Source organism: Mytilus edulis, chromosome 9 (assembly GCF_963676685.1).
Source record: "Mytilus edulis chromosome 9, xbMytEdul2.2, whole genome shotgun sequence".
Classification (NCBI taxonomy): Eukaryota; Metazoa; Mollusca; class Bivalvia; order Mytilida; family Mytilidae; genus Mytilus; species Mytilus edulis.
In genome coordinates this window covers 47,621,719-47,639,410 of record NC_092352.1, presented here as the reverse complement: position 1 = coordinate 47,639,410, position 17,692 = coordinate 47,621,719, and the positions used below count along the sequence as shown (strand labels likewise).

Here is a 17,692-nt window from a genome sequence, read left to right as displayed (position 1 = left end):
GATGACAACATCTACATAATGTGTACTTATTACTCATAAAGCATGTCATTATCTACTGAAATTCATGAAATTCCGTTGTGTGTTTCAAAGGAGTTTGATGACAAGTACATGAATAATGGAAGGATAGACCTTAAAAATTATACCCTAAGCAAGTTTGTTTATTAAGTTTCATGTAAATTACCCTAATTAATGGTACAAATAAGACATGAAATGAAAAAAAAAAAAAGAAAGTGTATTGTTACAATGTTTACAAACCTCTCCAGTTATCCTATCATCTTGATGTATAACAACATCATCTGTAGGATGGGCAAATACATGTATCTCTCCTTCATCATCCCTGTGTATATCAACATCATCAACACCAATCATGGGTAACTCTTTTGTCACTTGTATTCTCTTCATGGCTTTCTGAAATACACTTATACAATGTACAAAATATACAGATATAATACATGAAGATGTAAAAGTTATCCTAGAATGTTTCTTATTTGAAGGAACAGTTTTCAGAAAAAAACTTTTGAATCTATAGACCCAATTTAGTAAGGATTCTATTTATAGCCTGTCGAGATGATTTTTACAGATGTGACAGCATTTTTACAAGCCTGGGCTGGTGGCCCAGTGGTTGAGTGGGAAGACTGAAAGAATAAAGCACTGAATTAATTGGAAAATACTGTCATCTGTTGTAGAAGAATCATTTCCAGATAAGAATTAAATCTATATCTCCTTGTTTGATCATGTTGTGAATTTGATATCCAACTAATATCAAATATCATAAAATTACATTTCTTAGCTTGTTATACAGTGAATTTAAGATACAGGTTTGGATTTACTTTTGGTTCTTTTTGGATTTATCAGCTCCTCAAGTTTGTATTAGGTTTTGGACTTTCAAATGTTTTGGCCTCAAGCATCACTTAATTGTCAAAATGGACATCTATACATTTTAAATACGTGTTTTGATTTGTCCTTACTTGAATTTTAAGATACCTGGTCTGGTACAATTATGAATAATGTTTATGTTATTTATTTAATATATCTAATGTGATTCAATACCTGTCTTGGTTGTGTCATGTTGTGAATTAGAGATATCCTTTCTGATACACATTTACTGACATCAACTTTCTTTGGTACAACTCGCTGTGAAGAATTTATTGATGATTCCTCTGAAACTAAAATGAGGAAATTTAAAACCCTATACTGTAAATTCAAAATTTGTTGCGATGTTTCGATTATTCGAAAAATGTGACAGGGTTAAAATAGCAATGATTAAAACTCACATTTTTAATTATTTTTATACAAATTAAACAGGATTTTTCTAAATATCATTAAAATAAAAATCGCATTTAAAGGAGTATGTTCGATAAGGTCCTAAAATGGCCCACTTTTTTAGCGTAAATTTCAAATTCGGATTTATTGACCATTATCACGATAAATTATAGCTAATACATTGACTAGATAGGATATTAGCCATTTTGTTTAAAATTTTACGTTTCTGCGTTTCATTATGACGTCACAAGTTGTACTCATATTGATTTTTCACAAAAAAATCAATGAAAATGGGTTAATTTCCAAAGATTATTTGACAGGAAACATAGAGCGCATACCTCGACAACAAAGATCTTTTAAAATAATGTTTGTGAAGACATTTAACATGTCTTATTTGAATATTAAGCTTGTCGACGCCTGCACTCTATGTTTCCTGGTCCTTTATTTGGTTGAAATCCCGCTGATTTTGTCAAATTTCACCAAAATCCCTTATCTTGACCGTTTTGGAATGTAAAAATCGTGTGTTAGAATTAAACTTTGACAAAAACAGCTCTGTTTAACTTTTTCACATGTCTTTAAGGCAACTTAAAACAATTATTGTCTTGTAACCATGAACTTTATAATTGGGGCCCAATATGGCACTTACCGAACTTACTCCTTTATAATGACAAAATCGCTATAATAAATGCACACAATAATTACTGAATTTACAGTACATTCAACCTTTTAAAATGTTTCAATTTTCAGGGTATTTCTGTTTTTCTTCATATGATGTTTATGTCATAAGACAAATAATGTTCACTGTTGCTATTTACTAACCTAATGATACACTATCTCTTTATTTTTTTGGAACCCAGCCCAATCAAGCATTTCAAAATATTAGACAAGAAAATATATGTAAGTTTTCGTTGACACTGTATAAAATCTCCTAAATATTTTCTCTATTCATTTTAAATGGAAATCATCCATTCCTAGATAATCTTCTGCAGCAATTACAAATTCATTTAAAACAGTTAAGACCTGAATTGTTGTATGGTGGTGGACTTAACTTTTTCAATAAAAGCCTAATAATCAAATTTATTCTAGTTTCATATTTAATTTTTAAAAAATACCTGCAGAATTTTCTATATTCTCAAATTGAATGGAATCAAATGGTTTTCTGGAACCTTCATTCGGAAATCTGAAAAAAAATAAAACATATGATTTATATCATATATCACTAAGAAATCATTTAATTCAATATTAATAATCTGTAATAAATCAATAAATTTTATTATATTTTCCAGAAATCTGACTAACAAATGCTTTACATACCTCAAGGATCATAAGCGAAATAATTTGTACACTTTGTGATTCCAGTCTGCACGGTTAGCCACTAGTCCGATGCCCCAGACTAGTAAAATTTCATTCAGACTAGTAAGTTTTTGCATAACTTTGTTTGGATTAATAAGAAAAATGTCAGAATATTGCATGTATTGGTCTTTGGACTAGGAGTTGAAAAGTTTTTGGTGCAGACTGTGATTCTTTAATTCCAGCTATTCTTATAATCTCATCATGTACATCTTTTTCTCAATAACATTTTGACAATTCAGTGATCAAGGCTAAAAAAATCTTAAACCTTATACAAACCCTAATTAATTATTTCTTACTAGTCAGCATTTTTTTACATCATATTTTAGATTGAAATTCTGAACATTTATACCTGATCATGTCATACAGATCATCCCATTTATCGCCCTTTAATAGCGGGAATGCTAAATCTCTTGGCATTGGTGTCACATCATGAGACACACGTCCAGCTTTCTTAGCTTGCTCAAATGTTAAACCTGCAAATATATATTTTATAAGAATATAAAATATACATATATGAAAAGTAAATTATAAAATAATTTAAAAAGGTATTTAACCTGGGATAGTATATGATGAGGTATATGTGCATATAAAATAATAAAATGTAGCAAACAAAGCTTTATAAAATATTATTACTAACAAATCTAACATATGCTATATTTTCAATAAAAACTGTGTTTTAAATTGTGTCCTTTCTGTGCATCCTCAGCCCTACTTTATAGTCCTGTCATATGAGTTTTATGTTTTTATTTAGGGAATTGATACTCTTCAAAGCAAGCCAATCATTTTCATAACTGGGAAAAGCTGTTTAAAACCCAAAATACTATAAATCCTAAATTTGTTAAACTATTTCAGTTTTTCGTCTACAAACCTTATCATGTTTGTCCCTTTTAATACAAGACAATGCAATACACTTGTCTTATAATTGTGTCCCTCTGCCCCTTTATCTTACCTTACACACTGCTGTACTTACCAACTTCATATAACAAATCACTGGTACACATATTTTTCACGAGCATGTTGGCACACAGCTTGACATTTTTTATGTAGGAGAACTTTCTATTGAGATACATAGATAAGATGTAATTCATATCTAAACATAAGACTGTCCATCTCGTCGACATTGGGGCAGGTCCACTGTGATCTGAAAAAGACAATACAGGTCAATGTATTAATTTAAAGTCAATCAATCATAAAATTCATAAGTTAATTGCCAAAAAAATGAACATAAATAATACAAACTTTTAGATAAATTACTTGTTCTGAATGTGTATTAAATACTTCCACCTGGACATTTTACAAAATTAAAATAATCAATCCCTTTAAACTACATCAAAAATTCGTAAGGGTTCCATGGAACCCAGTGTCTCGCCTACTTTTGCTGTTAATCGCAGACTCAACAAAAATGAGGAAAACAATCAATAAAAATTTCCCTCTCGATACTGTCTTTTGATTGAAAGAAGCTTCCAAGTTTGGTAAAAAAATCCAGGATACTTTATGAATCTAATAAATGTTTTATAAACTTTAACTGCAGACTGTATGTAATGTTAACTGGAAGAAAGAAGAAGTCCATTTATAAGTAAAAATACGGAAAAAGTTATTTTTTTTTCTCCCAAATTTACTTCTGAATAATATCTTATGATCAGAAACAAGCTTTTGTCTAAGTTTGGTAGAAATCCAGGATAGTTTAAGAACATTATAAAAGTTTTAAAAACTTAAACCACAGAGTGAATGTTTTGTTTCTGGCAAAAAAACTAAGTCCATTTATAAGTAAAATACGGAAAAGTGGAAATTTATTTTTACAAAATTTTCTTCTTGATACTATCTTATGATCAGAAACAAGCTTCTGTCCAAGTTTGGTACAAATCAAGGATAGTTTATGAAAGTTATTAAAATTTTAAAAACTTTAACCACAGAGTGAATGTAATATTTCCTCGCAGAAAAACAGAGTGAATGTAATATTTCCTCGCAGAAAAACTAAGTTCATTTATAAGTAAAATACGGAAAAGTGGAAATTTATTTTCACAAAATTTTCTTCTTGATACCATCTTATGATCATAAACAAGCTTCTGTCCAAGTTTAGTACAAATCAAGGATAGTTTATGAAAGTTATTAAAATTTTAAAAACTTTAACCACAGAGTGAATGTAATGTTTCCTCGCAGAAAAACTAAGTCCATTTATAAGTAAAATACGGAAAAAATGGAATTTTATTTTTACAAAATTTACTTCTGGATACTTTCTTATGATCATAAACAAGCTTCTGTCCAAGTTTGGTAGAAATTCAGTATAGTTTAAGAAAGTTATTAAAATTTCAAAAACTTTAACCACGGAGTGAATATTTGTGGACACCGCCGCCGCCGACGGAATGTAGGATCGCTTAGTCTCGCTTTTTCGACTACAGTCGAAAGCTCAACAAAAATGTATAATTTTTCCATGGTACTAGAATTAATCAGCAGATTATGAAACTCAATTGCAAAAGTACTGTTTGGATTGTAACATTTTAGTCATTTTATGTTAAATTTACAAATAAAAATTGTCCATTTCTAATGATAACATGTTCCATGTGGGGCAACATTTAAAGATAGTTTGCCAAATTTTAAGCCTCAAAATTGTATTATTTATTCAGTTATAGATATTTTTTATCACAAGTGTTTTCAATTTTCAATAAGCTGCATCTATATCTCTACATTTTAACATTACCTTTGCTTCCAACAGATGCATATGCCTGCACAGATCCTCTTGATGCATTGCATAGGAAAGGAAACTGAAGCCATGTTGATGTTGACTTGAATTCTTTGAACAGGTTTGAGAATGAGATCCTTACAATGAGGTTGTCCTGTGTAGCAACATCAATGTGAACTACAAAATACTTGGTAGGAATCGGCTTGAACAGGAGGTAGAAATATCTACCTGTTAGTCCAAGAGACTGAGACTGGGCCTTAGGCAGCTGAATATAGTTACCAGCAGGGATGGAACCAGTTACTCTATAAACTGTACATTTCAGGGTTTTATCCTAAAAATAAAATGAAATGTTGTATTGATTTATCTTACTAAATATACTCTAAGTATTTCTAAATGCTAAATTAAATTTCATGTGTGGTACATGTTTTTTCAGAGTTCATTAAAAATGGTATCTTCTTCTTCTTTATTATTCGGCACTCCATCAACATTCTGATGATAACATGCCGGGCATTGATTTTACTATGCCGGGTGTGCTGGGGATCTAATTTCTATTTACAGTGAATTATATACAAAATAAAAATTTCAACATAAATATGAAAATAAATTTTCCTCTGTTTTTGTACTATACTGTATACATTTTGGTTAAATCTATACACAGTGTAGAATTTATTTAAATGTTTATTGAGGACAGATATTGGAAACTGTCAAGAGTAGTTCATTGAACTGCTGCTAATGGAAGAAAGTTCCATTGTAATGTTGTTCTTGGGTGAAATGAGTACATGTATTTGTATGAATATTTAGTGGTCAGTATACTGTAGGTCTGACAAAAAATAAATGTGAATGTTATCTTGTTCTTGTATTTGATTGTGTGAGTCGATCAGTATGGTATATATATGGCTTCAAGATGGTGAATGATTTTGTAGAAGAACATTGCAAATAGTCTAGATTGTGGATAACAATGTGGTCACGAGGTCATTATCAGCGGATTGCAACAAAATTTATGTTTTTTTTATACTATAACCCTTAAAACATGCCATTCATAAAACCAAAATGATTTTTGGGGGTATTTTAATTAATACTTCTAACCTTACTAAGATATACTGTAAATAAATAGAAATAAGTTGTGAAAAAATTTACCATAACAGTCGAAACTTCGCCTTCTTTTGTTGACTTTTTCCATGATTGAAGATTGAAATGTTTGAATATATTCACATAAGGATGTTGCCACACTGAAAAAAATAAAACGTGGTACACATGTATAAGGTTGTTTTTTTAGGTACTATTGTACTAACAAATAACATAACATGTCAGCATGCTTAAAAATACATATAGATATAGGAAGATGTGGTGTGAGTGCCAATGAGACAACTCTCCATCCAAATAACAATTTAAAAAAGTAAACCATTATAGGTCAATGTATATATATATATATATATTGATTTCTTAATGTGCAGCTAATCAGATTTTTCATAAATGCCACATACTCATTTTTAATGTTTTCTTTTTGTTTTTGTTTAAGTTCATACACTTGCTCTTCATGTTGGTCATTTGTTTTCTTTTTTCTCCTTTGTATTGATTTTTAATTTGAAAGCATAGTTGTCCCACCTTAAATAAACTGTTGTCACAGAGATATGTCTCTGCTGTCTGCATAAAATTCAGAAAAAGACAATCTGAATGACAACATTGTTAATTAATTCAAAGTCGCTTGACCAACTAGTGGACAGGGCTTCAATTGGATTACATACTGAGATGTACAAATGTACCAACAGCAATGAACTTAATATTGGAAAAGACTGTCTATTGTAGTTTATTCCTATCAAACATAAAACTTAACGTTGAAAATGGTTAATTGATTGATAGTCACTGGACCATCCCCTAGGAGACAGGGCCTTATTATAAAATAAGTTGTCAAACTGATATGTAATGATAGTAATGCAACTTCATACAAAATATCATTGATATATCACTAATTTAAGGCAGGCATTACCTGTGAAGGGGGACGACGTCTGTATGAATTATTTTTTAAAATTCAAACATGTAAATAAAAGAAACGGAAATACCGTAACGTTTCCGATTTTGGTAATGTTGTTAGGGATTTTACTTGTGAGGTTATTAACGTAATGACATCATGTTCAATGTAAACAAAGAAACGCAATGCATCAGGTAACGTTAATTCATATCAATACAAAGAATTATTAAAAATGAAATATTGGTATTGTGTTCCTTGAGTTCCTATATTTTACTAGACTACTCAAAGTCTCACGACAACGAGACCGGAAATAAGTAGATTTCTGTGTTCTGCGCAAATACGGGATTTAAAAAAAGTGACCAAAAAAAATCTGAACGATTTTGAGTTCATTAGTTCAATGAAAATTTCGGGAAATTTTACCTGATTTTTTTTTTTTATTGATTTTTCTACTGTAGTAAGGGACTTCGTCCACATATTAGAGCCTATCAAACTAACTTAAGCAGAAAATTTACATTGAAAATGGCTAATTAAATCTCTGGACCATGGCCTAGAGGTAGGACAACAAAGATAAAATGACATGTACTTCATACAAAACATCATTGATCTTTAAAACAGTGATTATTAAATAATATTTCATTTAAAGTGTATTTCATAACTTAACAAGAGTGCACATGCTGAAATGTCTCGCCTTCTATACTAATCATTGATATTATGTTGACGATAGTCATAGGTATAAAGCTTTATTACAACTGTCACATAAACTTAACATTAACCAAGATAACTAAACAAAGACCAATGAACCTTGAAAATGAGGTCAAGGTCAGATGAACCATGCCAGGCAGACATGTACAGCTAACAATGGTTCTATACAACATATATAGTTGACCTATTACTTATAGTTTAAGAAAAATAGACCAAAACACAAAAACTTAACACTGTGCAATGAACCGTGAAAATGAGGTCACGGTCAAATAAAACCTGCGTGACTGACATAAAGATCATAAAATATTTCCATACACCAAATATAGTTGACCTATGGCATATAGTATTAGATAAAAAGACCAAAACTCAAAAACTTAACTTTGACCACTTGACCATGAAAATGAGGTCAAGGTCACATGACATCTGCCCGCTAGACATGTACACCTTACAACTATTCCATACAACAAATATAGTAGACCTATTGCATATATGTATGAGAAAAACAGACCAAAACACAAAAACTTAACTATAACCACTGAACCATGAATATGAGGTCAAGGTCAGATGACACCTGCAAGTTAGACATGTACACCTAACAGTCCTTCCATACACCGAATTTACTAGCCCTATTGCTTATAGTATCTGAGATATGGACTTGACCACCAAAACTTAACCTTGTTCACTGATCCATGAAATGAGGTCGAGGTCAAGTGAAAACTGTCTGACAGACACGAGGACCTTGCAAGGTATGCACATATCAAATATAGTTATCCTATTACTTATAATAAGAGAGAATTCAACATTACAAAAAATCTGAACTTTTTTTCAAGTGGTCACTGAACCATGAAAATGAGGTCAAGGACATTGGACATGTGACTGACGGAAACTTCGTAATATGAGGCATCTATATACAAAGTATGAAGCATCCTGGTCTTCCACCTTCTAAAATATAAAGCTTTTAAGAAGTTAGCTAACGCCGCCGCCGCCGGATCACTATCCCCCCTATGTCGAGCATTCTGCAACAAAAGTTGCAGGCTCAACAAAAATGATTTACAGAAAGCTGGAAAGTTCATAGAGATCATTATAATTATAGTGTGTTCATCCAACATGGCGACCATTGTAATTTCCATGATGTTGCCATGTTGGATGTACACACTATACATGTATTTATAAGGATCGTTATGAACTTCTCTGCTTTCTGTAAATTATTTTTAAGTTACGAAAATACACTTAAAATGAAATATTATTTAATAATTAATGTCTAAAAGTCACTCATATGTGCTAATATTAAAATTTTGAGTGTTTTTCGGTCATTACAAGTGTTATTTGGATAATAACTGTGTTATTCTGTCAATCGTGTTACCCACACCAAGAAAATTATTAATCCACTCAATTTCTGAAAAGGCAAAATTTTTCTAAGATCATTGTACACATGTTTGGTTTTTGTGGTGCCATCACAAAATGACAAAATTTGATTTTATTTCAATCTCAGACCTGTTTACCCACCACGATGTCTATCAGTAGTTTTGCAATGTTGTCAGTAATACTCTCGACGAGTGCTTTGAAGCGGCACAAACCATCTAGGTGGGTCTGGGGGCATGCATGCCCCCAAAGAAAATTTTTAAAAATTAGATGCAATTTCCTGCATTCTGACAGTATCTGCAGTCTTAGTCAGATGTTTTTGCAACAAAGATTATAACCAAAAATTTGCATGATTTGACAAAAAGTTGAGCTCAAGTTTGGAATAAGTCAATACATGCAAATCTGGTATTCACTATGTACTTATAAAGAAACAAGATATGTACATTTAAAATTTCATTAATTATTTAATCTTGTCAATTGCTTGTACAATACATAAAAAATACAAAACCTCAAAATAATAAGCTCAATAGGGACTAGATTTCAGTATTTATGACTATAAATTTAATTGCCATTGAATAACTATAAATATTATCAAGTTACTTTCAATACAAGTTGCCAATAGTTTGAGTTCAACAAGGTACTATGTAGATCGTATTCAATTCACAGTTCAGATTTCGCAGGATCTTTGTTCAGTTTGTTTTTTTCTAACGCAAGAAAAAACTTTTCACAATGTGCGCTACTGTGGGGACAGTGTTCCAGCTAGGCCGTTGTCAGAGGGCGCGGCACCCGCCCTTTCTCAAGTGCCGCCCTGTGCCCTTTTTACAGTTTCCAGGGCGCCTGCCTTTTATGAAGATCGATTGTATATTATTTTGTTCGTATTGATATGATCCCCTTATTACTAAATTTTACCTGGCGAAAGTTTATGACTTTGTTTACGACCCCAAGCTAATCAACGGTTACAGATGGTGTCATATTCTGTTGTTATAGGTAATCCGTTTATCGGATGGGTCATTAATGATCATCAACATTAATTTATTCAAATAGAATCAGTCAGTCGGCAATTATCTTTGAAGAAATGTGCATCTGAAGAAATGAGCATACGATAACTTGGGCACAATTTGCAATGTTTACCGTAGTTTCATGGAGAAAACTTAATGACAGAAAGTTGAAAACCACAAATTTAAACAACTTGTGGAAGACATCGTTTTACTTGTTCTCCGTGAAATAAATAGCAAATTCAGATGTATTTATCATTGACTGCCCTCATTTTTGATACGAAAATAAGAAAATCGGCCACCATATTGTTGATCGTATTTACATCTTCTACGTACTGTTTATAATCCTCCAAAGAAGGAGCACACCCGAATAAAGAAAGATAACTCAATCTGATTTTTTCCTAGCATTGAGTAACCCACTTAACATATTCTAAAAAATGTCCACATACTTCTTGCTTAAGAATATATATGTTTAGGTATTTTGAGTTATGGGAAAAGTTAAAGAAGGTCATAGTAGCAGTGTTGGTAGGGTGCCTTGGTCATCTTTTTCTATCTTCTTTATTTTTAATACAAATTTTCACTGTTGCTATTTCCTAACATTGTGCATTTACTGAGCACAGCTGTTTTGTGCTGTATTGCCATTAAGCACAACAGAGGTAGAAAGGTGAAACTGGTAAAGTGTGTCAGACCATAGAAACAGAATGAAGCAGGACACCTTTCAAAACATGCTGCATATAAAGCTTAACTGTGCCAAGCAATGATTTAAAAACTTGTGTGACAAGGGTATCAGGATCGTTCGCCCTGATTGCATGTTCGCCCTAGGTTCGTTCGCACTGAGTTTGTTCGCCCTGGTAATTCGTTCGCCCTGGGTTCGTTTGCCCTATTTTCATTTATGATATGTACAATGTATACATTACATTAATGAAAGAAATATATATTTTTATACTGCAATCAGCTATTTTACTATACAGATAAAGCTTTACGTATAAACGTTAGCTTTATACGTCAATGACCTCAACTAACCTATAAGCCCCGCCTACTTACCAGAACTACTGTATTTCATCAACAACGTCACGTCACAACCATGACAACATGTAGTAACAATGGTCAAACTTTTATGAATTTAAACTTATGTCTTCCAATTGGTAATTTATATACCATGTTTATTAAATGTTATTAATTCAGTTCATTTTCCCTTTCTAATTCCTTAAAATGTCAATGTCTTTCCGCCGGGACTACACTCATAGGGAAATACCCCAAAATGGTACCCCATGAGGGAAATTCCAAACACTTTTTTTTAACAACAATTTGTTACATATTTTTTTTAATTTTTAATTTTTTATCGATTTCAGTATAAAGACAATATACGTATAGTGTCTTGAAATATGAAATTTATTTGTATTCGGCACGAAACGGGAAAATGCTCGGTACAACCTCGAATTTCCCCTGTTTCTAAGCCTCATACAAATAAATTTCATATTTCAAGACACTATACGTATATATATATATATATTGTCTAAATATATATATTAAAATTTATGTATATCTATTAAAAGTTAAATACAGAATATTAATGAAATAAAATTCTTGGCTGCATTGTTACACTTTATTTTATAATTACTTTTAATTACTGTTGATTGAATTTTGATTGCTGATAATTTGAAATCTTTGATATCACTGATTGTTATATGAATTGTCTTTGATGGATTAATAATGAAAATAACATTTTTCTCAAATAAAATTTTTACAAAGTTATTGCCAAACTGTACAAGCCGTCCGACAACCCACTAGACAACGTTCAGCCACTGCAGTAAAGAATTTTAGATCAATTAACACTTTGAACTTTGAACACTTTCTTATGTATAACTTTAGTGCTCCTAATGTATCATTTTTATTGATCAAATCATGTGTGGAAATGTAAAGTAAAAGGATGTGTGATAGTGATTTCCTAGTAACGTAATTACATACAGATACTAACTTAGTTCTCAATAGTTCGTAAATATTCGGCGAAATTGTAGACTGACTTTAATATATTCAATTAAATACACACAACACAACACTATAATAAAAAATAAAATTAGGGCGAACAGGTATCAGGGCGAAACGGAACTAGGGCGAACAGTAACTAGGGCGAACCGAAATCAGGGCGGACGGACCCGGATTCTGTGACAAGCTGCTTGACAAGTTTTTCAGCCTAAAAACTGTTCTTTTATAACCAGTGATTTAAACGAATAAACACAATGTTTGATTAATATCTTCATTAAAACATGCCCTTTTCATATTATCATATCACGGGTTAAATGCCCTTTTTCAGAATTGGCACCCTGCCCTTTTGAAATCCTAGCTGGAACACTGGGTGAATTTTAATAATTCCAAATGCTGGCATCCTGATTCATGCCGTCCATGAAATATACTTGATCGCTATCATTTTGCGCTTTAAAGAGAGGCTAGTAAAAAAAAAAAGGCGCCTTTTAGACACTGATCGCCGTAAACGGAAGTAACTATGATTTTTTTCAGGATTGTTAGAAAATCCGTACTTTTTCATGACGAATCCGTATTGAGTAATTTTATTCAAAAATATGTGTAAAATATGGACAATCCGTTCAAGCAAACACCTCTGCAATCTTTTAAACCCGATTTATATGGATGGGTGGCATATCAGCACATAAACTGAATATCGTTTTAGTTTTACTCTCACACGAAAGTTTTAAATTAAAACTTAATCGTGAAATCAGATGTTAATTTCATTACTAATTCATAAAGCTAATGACAAATGCGTGCAATGTAAATGATTAAATAAAACGATACACTATGATATGAACATGTAAACAAGTTTTGTCATGTTTTGAAAACTTGAAATATCTTATGGATTGAGTGATTATTGATTTTCTAAATGATATTTTGAGTATCTCATTATTTACAGTGAGACATTTTTGGTGCAGGCTCTGTTTTGTTTTCTCTTCCTTCAACGACAAGATACTATTTTTTAAGGATGGAGACGATGTAGCCGGTCAAACTTTTGGTTTTACCGCCATGTTGTTTACGTCCATCAGCGCACCTGTTCTACGCATAACAACGAGACTTCCGGTAATAGTTTAGAACCAACGGTATCTTATTTAAATTAACGGACAACAACGGTCTTTTTAACAGCATTTAATGTTTTCAATTCTATGAAAAAAAATAAAAAATCTAGAACCGATGACACTTCAACCAATACTACAATTAAGGAAGCAATGAACGTTGTTTTTTTTAAACAAAATGACTTCAGTTGGTATTATGACCGATCAGTATGTATAAAAAGAGGGTTAGGGTCTGGGTGTGGTTTTCATTTCTGTATGCCTTAAATATCAGGTTTTTTTAATCTGTTCGTTATAGTTATGCAAATTTCTATCTTTTCTTTCAGTTTTACCAACTTAAGGTTGTTGTTTTTTATTCTTATTCTATGGCTCATTTTTCTATTTCTTTATAATTTTTTGTCACGTTTTTCTCTAATTAACATGGGTCCAATGTTTTGTATTCAATTAATATAATTTATAACATAGAGATGTAGGCTATACAACATTTGGACAAGAACCCAACTACACAGAATAAAATAGAAAATAGCTAGATTTAATCAACATAATGTTCCGACTCAGGCTATTCTAAAATTTTACCAACTGTTTATTCGTATTTTTTTTACTTTTTCTAGGCGCACTTTTGACTATTCTTCATTTTTTGGTGTATTTTTTTCTGACCATGGCCTGTTATTTTTCTATTTTGTAAGAACCCTCCAGATCATCACAGGTGTGGGGTATAAAGAATTTAGACAGCACTACAACAACAAGTTCGGACAACAGAAATTAAAAGATTATAGAATTACTGTATAATATATTCATAAGGTATTATTGAGAAGACGTCATAAGTATGATTCAATTTGATTTGTGTGTCTAATCCATATTGCTTTAATTAAGCAAACAAAGTATGTCTGGAGCTGGCATGTCAGTTAACTGCTAGTAGTCTGTTGTTATTTATGTATTATTGTCATTTTGTTTATTTTCTTTAGTTACATTTTCTGACATCAGACTCGGATTTCTCTTGAACTGAATTTTAATGTGCGTATTGTTATGCGTTTACTTTACTACATTGGTTAGAGGTATAGGGGGAGGGTTGAGATCTCACAAACATGTTTAACCCCGCCGCATTTTTGCGCCTGTCCCAAGTCAGGAGCCTCTGGCCTTTGTTAGTCTTGTATTATTTTAATTTTAGTTTCTTGTGTACAATTTGGAAATAAGTATGGCGTTCATTATCACTGGACTAGTATATATTTGTTTAGGGGCCAGCTGAAGGACGCCTCCGGGTGCGGGAATTTCTCGCTACATTGAAGACCTGTTGGTGACCCTCTGCTGTTGTTTTTTATTTTTTTATTTGGTCGGGTTGTTGTCTCTTTGACACATTCCCCATTTCCATTCTCAATTTTAAACTAAATCAAACGATCTTCAATATTGAAGCTGATTTCAAGTGAGTTTGACGATACAACAATTAAGCTATGAATCTTTCCAAGTCAAAGATAAACATAACAGTGACCGTCAAAGATCTACGACTTAACAGTGATAAAAAAACAAACATATAAATATCAATATTTGGCATTCATACCACATCTTCTTATATTTGATTAGTAAGAGAAAGAGCGACTTTTGATAGTCACATGTACATTGGATTTGGTGGTGTTAAACTAATTTTATTTTAACACTGAAGATCTAGATCAATGAAATAACAAAAGGCGTATAAAAGAACATAAAAAAAGATATATCAACATCTTATGTTGATTCAGCATCAGTGAATTGAACAAATCGCGCTCTTAAATTTTGACCAACTGTACTTCTATGTTAACATGAATTATCATTGATATGGTCATACATATCGAGAATATATAAACTAAAAATATATAAATATAACGTTGAACTGTTCGAAAAAGTAAGTATGTTCTACCCCAGGAATTGATTAGAAAATATGCTAGTTTTGCTGGCTCTGATCAAAGAATCTTGATGAAAGCCTGCAAATAGCATCTATCTACAGCAATGGTTAACATTTCAATTCACATAAATTTGATAAAAAATTCTAAAAAATGATTAAATTAAATTTTCTTTTGAAATAATAGTTCTTTGAATTGCATATCTGCAACCAAAATCGTTTTTTACTGTCTAAATTGGCTTAACTACTTAAAGCCGGCAAAAGAGCCACTGCTTGAAATTGAACAACATACTACGTTTTCTTAAATACTCAGAACTTTAACGTTTAATAGGAGCAAGTCATTGACACGTTTCTCAATACTATCTGGCACACTTACCATTATTTAGTTTAAAATGTAACTTGATAAAAAAAATTAAGTGACCAGAAGAATTTAAAAGTGTTTGTTCATCCTTCTTTCAACAATTCGCATACGCATGCATATCTTTTGTTTTTGTTTTTCTTAATGGATATACGGAGGAAGATGTGGTATGAGTGCCAATGAGACAACTCTCATGAGTGCCAATGAGACAACTCTCTGTCCAATTAAGTAACAATTTATAAAAGTAAACCATTAAAGACGTCAAGGGCCTTCAACACGGAGTTGGCTCACACCGAACATCAAGTTATAAAGGGCCCCGAAATTACTAGTGTAAAACCATTCAAACGGGAAAACCAACGGCCTAATCTATATAAAGACGAAAAAGGAGAAACACTTATGAACCACTTAAACAGACGACAACCACTGAACATCAGATTCCTGACTTACGACAGTTGCAACCAATTGCAGCGGGATCAAACGTTTTAATGGTACCAAACCTTCTCCCATTTTTGAAACAATAGTATAAAATCACAACATAGAAAAACACACTATAAAATAACAATTGGAATGTCTTCGCATAATCAAAAAACGTAGTAACACAACATGTTACAGTTTCAATTTTATTTTGGTATCTTAGTGTGTAGCATTACTGAGTAATGATAATCATCTTGACAGACACATTTGGTTTTTATATTATTTTTTCCGCAATTTCAAAGTACAACAATGTCAACATTTGCAGGTTTTGGAGTTTGATAGTGTATCATTGCCATTACGATAGTGTATCATTGCCATTACACGATCAGAAACAAGATCTTTCACGATCCGGTCGTAATACTTGACAGTCGTTACATATAATAAATCTGACGATCATTAGCTTCGAGATAGCGAATGCCGACGGCCGTTTATTAAGAATGTATTCTTCTGACATTTCAGTCTCATGTAGTCTCATTGAAGTCTCGTTCTGGAATTATTTCCCAAATATGTGATACGAGTGGAAACAGGGCCGTAACTAGCCTCTTTTAATAGTGAGGCTAAATATATTCGCCGAGCGAAGCGAGGCGAAAAATTTTGGGCGAGGTGTCTGGGGGCCGCTTAAAATAACGCTAAATCGTGCATTCTGAGCGTTTCCCAGAGTCTTTCTTGCTTTGAAACGGCTTACTTAATTTTTAGATATTTTTTTCGACAATCAGGTCCCAAAGCAAAAACAAAGATTCATTGTAATTTAAGACTTTTAGGTATTAGAGACAACATTAAAAGACCGATATGTAGGATAAAGCAAAAATCGTAATTCTCATAATTGTTAATACCGTATCTGTCTGTCTGTTCTTGTCTTGTATTGTGATTAGACATTGGTGATTTTTTATGACTAGATTTAAATATAGTGACATTGCAGTATTATACTTTAAGTACTAGTACTGCTTAAGTCTACACTATAGGGACCATCTTCACCTTGTTTTACGATCTTTTACGGTATTAATGATTCTTTATAAGTATTGTTGAAGACCATCCGGCAACTATCAAGATGGAGAGTAGGAACACAAACTTTGACCATTGATCATTTGTATTTTTTCTATGCATTGACTTTGTGTGCGATTATGTCCCCATACTCCTTTAGTATCTGTTAAAGGGTCTCAACACGACTTAATGCAAGTTTAACCTTTCAATGTAAAAGGTCATATATGGCAATACCTTGTTTTTTGTCTTCAAGTTATTTGAAAACCGGGAAATATGTGACCTTACTTTAATTCAAACCATGTCAGCTATCTAGTTTTATTTACAAGAAAACAAACTGTTTTGTATTCTTTGATATCAATTTCAATTATCCATGCAGAAAGGACATTTTTTTTGTGTCCACTGAGTAGCATCGCATGTTCTTAGAATATATTTCTCGCACAATTCTGGACATCGGTGGACATGCAACATTGCAAAACCACGTTTACAAATGAAAATCAACATTCAGACTATAGTCATAAAGTAGGACAATAAATGAACAAAAGACAAACCCGGAACACAGAAGTACAAACAATAGACCATCAACTCTGAAAACTAAAAGGAAAATA

General features: G+C 32.0%; 1 protein-coding gene across 2 annotated transcripts in view; it reads right to left on the bottom strand.

The window, feature by feature from the left end:
• LOC139488515 (WD repeat-containing protein 90-like) overlaps positions 1 to 13,416 on the bottom strand; it is a 49,064-nt gene extending 35,648 nt beyond the window's left edge. For both annotated transcript variants that reach the window (XM_071274209.1, XM_071274210.1), the window contains exons 1-8: positions 13,246 to 13,416; positions 6,434 to 6,525; positions 5,315 to 5,627; positions 3,587 to 3,757; positions 2,966 to 3,089; positions 2,376 to 2,443; positions 1,051 to 1,166; positions 256 to 408 (exon numbers count right to left, since the gene is read on the bottom strand). In XM_071274209.1, coding sequence (XP_071130310.1) covers positions 256 to 408; positions 1,051 to 1,166; positions 2,376 to 2,443; positions 2,966 to 3,089; positions 3,587 to 3,757; positions 5,315 to 5,627; positions 6,434 to 6,525; positions 13,246 to 13,255 — 1,047 coding nt within the window. In that variant the 5' untranslated portion in view covers positions 13,256 to 13,416. The remainder of the gene's footprint in view (positions 1 to 255; positions 409 to 1,050; positions 1,167 to 2,375; positions 2,444 to 2,965; positions 3,090 to 3,586; positions 3,758 to 5,314; positions 5,628 to 6,433; positions 6,526 to 13,245) is intronic.
• Between the last annotated feature and the right edge of the window lie 4,276 nt (positions 13,417 to 17,692).